At 38.5% G+C, this 7,768-nt stretch overlaps 2 protein-coding genes across 2 annotated transcripts; one reads left to right on the forward strand and one right to left on the reverse strand.

Moving 5' to 3' along the window:
• The first annotated feature begins 823 nt into the window (after window positions 1-823).
• LOC145088295 (putative ADP-ribosylation factor GTPase-activating protein AGD6) lies at window positions 824-3,043 on the forward strand. The gene is made up of 3 exons (XM_079026554.1): window positions 824-1,880; window positions 2,180-2,269; window positions 2,380-3,043. Exons 1-3 carry the CDS (start codon window positions 1,071-1,073, stop codon window positions 2,893-2,895), a joined length of 1,416 nt encoding a protein of 471 aa, XP_078882680.1. The 5' UTR covers window positions 824-1,070; the 3' UTR covers window positions 2,896-3,043.
• A 105-nt stretch (window positions 3,044-3,148) lies between these two features.
• Window positions 3,149-7,346, reverse strand: CHX20 (cation/H+ exchanger 20). Its single transcript, XM_079026553.1, has 5 exons — window positions 7,159-7,346; window positions 6,373-6,895; window positions 4,682-5,184; window positions 3,675-4,574; window positions 3,149-3,584 (listed from the first exon to the last, which is right to left on the reverse strand). Exons 1-5 carry the CDS (start codon window positions 7,336-7,338, stop codon window positions 3,246-3,248), a joined length of 2,445 nt encoding a protein of 814 aa, XP_078882679.1. The 5' UTR covers window positions 7,339-7,346; the 3' UTR covers window positions 3,149-3,245.
• Window positions 7,347-7,768: the final 422 nt, after the last annotated feature.

Raw genomic sequence — 7,768 nt, forward strand, 5'->3', positions numbered from 1 at the left:
CAATTTTAGATAATTATTAAGAAAGACAATCTTACACTTACCAATTATTATATAAATATAATTGTTTGTAATGATATAATTTTTTTTATAATATAAGTTTTTTTTATAATATAAGTTTTTTTATTGCTAACATGTAACACACACTTTAACCTAGGAGTGTTCGTTTGGATGGATCGGTTTGATCTGATCCAATCAAGTAAATTCAAATTGATTTCGGTTTTCAAAACATAAATCCGAATTGTCCAAACTAAATTCAAATCCGATCCGATCCAATTACAATTCGGTTGGATCGGTTTTTATAATTCGGTTTTCAAAACCGAAACATTTTAAAACAACATATAATTATAATATTATCCAACTTTACACAAGAAGCAAAAACAAATAATTTAGTTGTGATTTGAAATTTATAAACAACTAACAAAGATATATTATAGTTAAATATTTTATAGATATTGCATATTAATGTTTTTTTTTATCGGGTGAAACATTTTGAACCTATTTAAAAAAATAAATTACAAAATTAATAAATAACTATAGATATATATTATAAATAGATAAATAATAAATCTTTATTCGGTTTTTTTGGACTATTCAGTTCTTATTTTAAAAACCAAAACCAATCCAAAATCCAAAATAATAATTCGGTTTTGTTGAAAACCAATCCAAAAATCTGAATATCCGAACCAAATAGTCCAATCCAAATTGTCCAATTGGATAATTCGGTTATATCCGAACAATGAACGGTCCTACTTTAACCTAGTATTTAATAATTACATACCCCTTAAATGACAATGACATCATATCTGGAACCCAAATATAGCAAATACCCCTTAAATGACATCATCCCATCTGGAAATCAAATATAGCGTTCGCCCCCAATTCGCTGCCGCAATCGATCAGCCCAATATCATTTGCCGACGTTGTCGGCAAATCCGCATAATCTCTTTCTCTATCTCCGGAAACGTAAACCCTAACAGATCTCCCTCATAAAATTTGAATTCATCAAATTCTTTGACGCAGATCCGAGTACAATCGAACGCCGATCGGATCTCACTGGCGTAAAATTGACAATGGCGGCATCACGGCGTCTCCGTGACCTACAATCGCAACCAGGCAACAGGATCTGCGTCGATTGTTCACAAAAGAACCCTCAGTGGGCATCCGTATCCTATGGCATTTTTATGTGCTTGGAATGCTCCGGCAAGCACCGTGGCCTCGGTGTGCACATCTCCTTTGTGCGATCGGTCACCATGGATTCATGGTCCGAGATACAGCTCCGTAAAATGGAATCCGGCGGCAACGAAAAGCTTAACAATTTTTTGGCCGAGTATGGTATCCCGAAAGAAACCGACATAATTCCGAAATATAATTCCAACGGGGCATCGGTTTATCGCGACCGAATCCAAGCCCTGGCAGAAGGTAAACAGTGGCGGGATCCGCCGGTTGTGAAGGAGAGCCCGATCAAAGGTGGCAGTAAAAAGAAACCGCCAATGCCGGGCGGGGGTGGGGCTAAGGTTAGTAATAATCAGGGAGTTGGTGGGTGGGATGATCATTGGGGGGATAACAGTTTCGATGATGATGGTTTCAGATCTGCGGATAATATGAGGAGGAATCAGACGGTTGGAGATTTCAGGAGCGGTAGCGGTGGTGGTGGGGCGCCGGCTAGGTCAAGATCGACGCAGAGTTTGTATACACAGTCGCAATTAGAGGCGTCTGCTGCCTCAAAGGAGGATTTTTTCGCAAGGAGGATGGCGGAGAACGAATCAAGGCCGGAGGGATTGCCGCCCAACAAGGGTGGGAAGTATGTCGGGTTCGGATCGTCCCCAAATAACATGCCACGGAGTAATTCTCAAGGAGATGTTTTATCTTCGGTCACTCAGGTACGGCATCCAATCTTCTGAATCAACTTTTCCCGTATCTATCGTGTTGGATTATTTACATTTACATTTAGTTTCTGTTTGTTGTGTCTATCCTGATCATCTCTTGTTGAATCTCACATAAACATCCTAATGAGCTTTTCTCTCTTTAATATGATAGATGCATATATGTAGTGTTCGATAATGATTATACATAGTTGAGTGAATGTGAGGGTTCCAGGATACATATCTATATAAATATCTGATATTGGTCCGATAGGTTATTTGATGCTGATTGTATTTAAAATCAAATGTTTGTGCAGGGACTTGGTAAGTTATCCGTTGTTGCTGCATCTGCTGCACAGTCGGCTGCCAACGTGGTTCAAGCTGGTACTAAGGAATTCACAACAAAGGTTTATAATTTGACAACAAAGGATTCAGACATACACATATGCTCTTCTTTATCTGTGATTCATATCCCCAAGACCCCAACCAATTTAGAAATTTTTTATTTTATTTTTAGGTGAGAGACGGGGGCTATGATCACAAGGTGAATGAGACTGTGAATGTTGTGACTGCAAAAACAACTGAAATTGGACACATGACGTGGGGCATCATGAGAGGTGTCATGGCATTGGCTACACAGAAGGTTGAAGAGTATGCCAAAGAAGGTCAAGGTCAAGGTCCCTCCTGGAACCAAACACATTCAAGAGATGGGTTTTATCAGGAGTCAAAAGGTTGGAATTCCAATTCCAATTCCAACTCCAACTCCAACTCCAATGGCAGGAATGGAATTTCCAAGAGCTCATCAGGCAGAAATGCGAATTCCGTTGGTGGTTGGGATGATTGGGATAACGATGGTTATAGAAAGCCCACATCTGAAACTACTAATGCGTCATCTCATAAAGGGGGTGACAGCTGGGCAGGGTGGGATGATGATAAAGATGATGATGATGGTTTCTACCAGAAACCATCCAATGGTAAAACCCCTGCCCGTACTGGGGGGAAATCAGATTGGTCTGGGGCAGGCTTTCACTGAGGTTAGTGGTTTGTACTTTATACTTTATATATTATATATGTGTACAATTAATTGGTCAACAAGTTGGGCAGTTGGCAACTAATTGCCCAACTAAAACAGAAGTAATTGTAATGGTATACATTGTTCAAGGGTTCAAATTCTTTTGGTATGTCTTTCGTTTTTATTATTCTGGGCATGTAATTTGGTATAAAAAACCTTAAACCATTTGTTAATTGTTTATTGTTGGTAACAATTTCAATTGGAATTCCAATACTTGCATAAAAAAAACTATATATGATTCTTTTCCACTCTTGTGCATTTTTTGCAATAGAAACATTAACGTAGCACTTATTCTCCAACATGACACGTAGCTATACCTCATTTGCTGCCTCTTCATTCTGACTTGGAGATTCTTCTGAAACAATTTTATCATGTTGTTGAATCACAAGCACAGAAGACACAACACCATGGTTGGAAGAGGCTAACAGGTCTCCAACCGGACCCAGCTCTGCATGCTCCGGTTGCCGGTCACCTAACCTAGCCACCATAGCCGTGGGGCACCGTGCTTTGCCTACAACAATCAGATCATACTCACCACTTTTTCCTATTCTCAATATGCTCTCAACGATGTCGTTTCCACTGTTTTCTTTGTATTCCACCATTCCTTCCCACTTTCTCAGGAATTCATCCATCACCTTTTCATCGCTCTCCTGAATGAATATAAAAAAATATATTTTTTTAATTAAAAAACATGTGTTATTTTAATGATGGAAGTATTTAAAAAAAAAGATAAACTGTACCTTCTCTTTTTCGGGATGGATAACTGTTGTAGAGAAGGTATATTTATCTCTGCCTTTACTGGGAGCCGGTTTCAGCCCAACACCATCGTGTTCTGCCCTCTTCTCCTCCACAAATCTCAAAACCGTCACGTTCACCGCCGGATGCTCCACCATCCTTCCTCCCAATTCCAAACATGCACGATCATCAGGTCCACCAAAAAACATTACACACACCTTTTGTGCTACAGTGGTGTCGGAGCCATTTTGTTGGGATTCATCACCAAGCCCTCGATCAACTAATATCGCCACTGTGCATTCAGCTTTATTCAGAACCCTCTGATTGACACCTCTCCAGCCATGGCCCACATTCTCAATCACATCTGGACCCTCCGTTTTTATCCACCGTTTATGGAATGGTAAGATAATCATTGGCACTCCTTTCTCTTTAGCCACGTGGCATATATCCTCATGCATGGTTGGCAGTGCCGAGACAGCTGTGGTGGTTCGAACCACGACTTGACCCATCTGGCCATAAGCTCGGAATGCAACCGCCACTCTCTCATGAAATGCACGTGCTGTGTAGTTAAACCGGCTCACAAACGGCAGACCGTTTTTTCTGACCCGTTGGACCATCACAATCGAGGAACTACGTTCAGTGAGTTCAACCAGGTGGAGTACGTAGAGCTTGAGCCGGGTTTTGTTCACTGACCGAGTTGACTCGATCAAGTTGATTAATGAGGATATGTTTCCAGGGCCGTGAACACATGCCAATACTCTAAGATTGTATTTCTTCCCGGAGGATGACCTTCTACCGCCGCTGCTCCGGGCAGGTTTGTAGACGGCCATGACTGCCGGAGTTGTGATGAAAGTGGTGAAAAGTGCCATGAGAACCAATATTGCAAAAACCTCATCGTTCAGAACCTAAAAAATGGTTTATGCAATCAATTTGACCGAATGGAAGAACGTCAGAAACCCTAAAGCATGATAACTGAAATTAGAAAATTGAGTTGCAATGAAGAAACCCTAACCTTTTTTTCTTTGCCGATGTTAAGAACAATGAGTTCGACTAATCCTTTAGTATTCATCAACAACCCTAACGTAAGTGCTTCCCTCACTGGAATCATACACATCACCGCCACCACAAAAGTCCCAAAAATCTTCCCACCGCATGCCGCTGTGATTACCATCGCTAGTAGGCCCCATGCTTTCCCTCCACTAATTTTTGTGACGTCAGTTTTTAAACCACTGGAAGCAAAATATAGTGGGAGAAGCAATCCGGAGACGAAGTCTTCAATTCTTTCTATCAATTTCTCGGCGAAATTTCCTTTGGGGATGGTTAGTCCGAAGATAAAAGCTCCGAAAATGGAATGTATGCCGATGAGATCTGTAATGAAGCCAGAAACCATGACGGTCGCTAGTGTCAAGCAAATGTAGACCTCGTCTACTGTGTCGTGTTCCGGTGAGCACCGATGAGCCACCCAATTCATTGCTGGCCGGATCACAACCATCATAAAGATCACAAAAGCAACTCCTGACAAAATTTTGAAAAAAAAGTTTGCAGAAAATATTAATCAAATAAATCAATCTGTTTAACTTTTTAATTTAATTTTTAATTTTTTTTTTTTTTTTTTTTTTTTTTTTTTTTTTTTTGCAGTTTTACAAACAAAGCTATTTGAATCAATAAAGATCACAAAAGCAAACTCCTGACAAAATTATGAAAAAAAGTTGAAGAAAATACTAATCAAATAAACCAAACTTATTGATTTTTTAATTTCTTTTTTTTTTCAGTTTTACGAACAAAGCTATTTGAATCACATCATAAAGATCACAAAAGCAATTATTGACAAAATTAATGAAAAAAAGTTGAAGAAAATATTATTCAAATAAACCAAACTGTTTAATTTTTTATTATTTTTATTTTTATCTTTTTATTTTTACAATTTTACGAAGAAAGCTAATTTGAATCAATAATCAATTTGTGTAAAAACAAGCCATTTTTATTATAAGCTAAATAAAAATCATACATCCGTTTCAGTTTCATGTAAATTCGTTAAATCTGTTCATCCATAGACTTATAAGTGGATGCACAAGTTATTTGGGTCGAATAACATGCCGACTTTGCATAAAACGAGTGGAACTTTTTGATACTTTTTTTCTATTTATTTGAAGTGTCATCATTATAAATAATAATTTTCTTTTCCTTTTACCAACACAATTATAAAGAGTTTATTGTTTTTTTTTCAATTTTTTCTAGTTTTCATTTGAGCAGGTTCTTTTTGTTTTTCTTGAGTCAATATCTATCATTTTAAAATTCATAGATATTTTATATAGTTATAAGAAATTTATTAAAATAATTATTTATTTTTTTTAATAAACATTAACAAGGTTATAAGCATTTTAATGCATTTTCAATACTTTCTAAATAAGTTGTTTCGTTTTCTTTTGAGCTACTCTTTTTTTTGTTTTCCTTAATGACGAATTAAAATCAATCTATTTAACATATATAGAAACTGTTGCATCGAATTTGACTTGAATTGTTATTTCGCTTGTTGCACGTCTTACAAGTCATAAAAGGGGGAGTTGTACTCGATCGTACAACTTCAAAATCACATGTTACAAGTCTTCATATATTTATGAAGATTTGACTTTCTTGTGATTATGTATCATTAATCTTGTGACACTTAGAAAAGCAAAAGTAGATAGAAAGGAAGACCCAAACCTGAAAGAAGGACCCACACAGAAACCAATGGGCTTTTATGAGGCCCACCTTCGTCGCCGTTTCCAGCAAGTGCGACGGCGAGGGCAAGCAATATCCACGCCACGATATCGTTAAACGCGGCGGCAGCCATGGCGGTCTCGCCGACTCTGGTGGTTAAGAGCTTCAACTCCGCCAGAATACGTGCAAGCACCGGAAAAGCTGTGATGGACAGAGCCACCCCCATGAACACCAAGTACTGAGCATAGCCGACTTTATCAGCTCCGTCGATTGTTTTCCGGAGAACGAATGCAACTCCGATACCGAATATGAAAGGGAGCGAGATTCCGGCGGCTGCTATTGCAAATGCTCGTTTTCCACTCCGGCGGATGGAGCTCAGGTCAAGCTCCAGACCGACTAAGAAAAGAAAGAAAAGCAGTCCAATGCTTGCGACAGACTCAAGGATGGGAGAACTCCATCGGGGAAAAATCCGGTGCATGTACTCTTGATTCCGGCCCAACGCAGATGGTCCTAATAGGATCCCACCCTGAATATATGAAATGTTTTCTCAGAATAAATTATACAATTATAAAATTTAAGCAGCAAAATGTAAGTAACACGAATGTCTAACTTTCAGTAAAGGAATGATCGGAAAATCATAAAACGTGAATAACACGGAAAGTTCCGGCCAGTACCACTAGTTCGTAAAGTGCAAAACAGAGACACCGGAAAAATGAGACATACGACAGGTGATTGTAGATTTGAAAGAATATATTAACATGTATGTAGTAGAGAAATGGAGGAACATACGACGATCTCGGCGATGACTTTGGGCTGACGGAGAGGCTTGAGGAGGAAGGCTAACGAGCGGCCGACGGCGAGGACAAGGGTGGTTTGGATAATCAACAATGGAAATGCATAGTCTAAGGGATTGTCACCTTGCCAAACTCCATCGGATGCGGTTTTGATTGCTGTGATATTCACCGTCATCTCTGCTTACTATCGTCAACAATGAAATAAGCTAGGGTTATATATATATCGATCTATACAAACACACGTAACCTCATGGTTATCATTATCAACAGTTCAACACCCCCTAAATAGCAATTATAAATTTGGTCCCTGCTCTATTCAAAGTTGCAACTATGGCTCATATTTTAAAATTTTCTGGACATCATCCTTAAATTTGCATTTATTGCGGATTTGATTCATTCCCGAGCTTACCACAAAAGCTGTTTAAAGCACCATATATACACATATACTTTAAAGTTTAAACGACACCGCATATACTTCACAACAAATTAATATAGCTCACATTGCACCGTAGATAATATATATTGAGGCGGTACCGTTGTTTCTTCTGACTAATACACAATACGTGTCTAATTCTTGTTTAGTCAGAAGAAAAGAAGGCATTCAA

This window comes from Lactuca serriola, chromosome 2 (assembly GCF_051521515.1).
Source record: "Lactuca serriola cultivar US96UC23 chromosome 2, Lser_US96UC23_V15, whole genome shotgun sequence".
NCBI classification, from domain to species: domain Eukaryota; kingdom Viridiplantae; phylum Streptophyta; class Magnoliopsida; order Asterales; family Asteraceae; genus Lactuca; species Lactuca serriola.

What these genes read in the sequence shown, in the direction of transcription:
- LOC145088295 (XM_079026554.1), top strand. Translation starts at nt 1,071, where the DNA reads ATGGCGGCATCACGGCGTCTCCGTGACCTACAATCGCAACCAGGCAAC. An exon ending in TTTTATCTTCGGTCACTCAG is followed by an intron (nt 1,881 to 2,179) that starts GTACGGCATCCA and finishes ATGTTTGTGCAG; the next exon opens with GGACTTGGTAAGTTATCCGT. An exon ending in CTAAGGAATTCACAACAAAG is followed by an intron (nt 2,270 to 2,379) that starts GTTTATAATTTG and finishes TTTTATTTTTAG; the next exon opens with GTGAGAGACGGGGGCTATGA.
- CHX20 (XM_079026553.1), bottom strand. Translation starts at nt 7,338, where the DNA reads ATGACGGTGAATATCACAGCAATCAAAACCGCATCCGATGGAGTTTGG. An exon ending in ACATCGGCAAAGAAAAAAAG is followed by an intron (nt 4,575 to 4,681) that starts GTTAGGGTTTCT and finishes ACCATTTTTTAG; the next exon opens with GTTCTGAACGATGAGGTTTT. An exon ending in TCCATCCCGAAAAAGAGAAG is followed by an intron (nt 3,585 to 3,674) that starts GTACAGTTTATC and finishes ATATTCATTCAG; the next exon opens with GAGAGCGATGAAAAGGTGAT.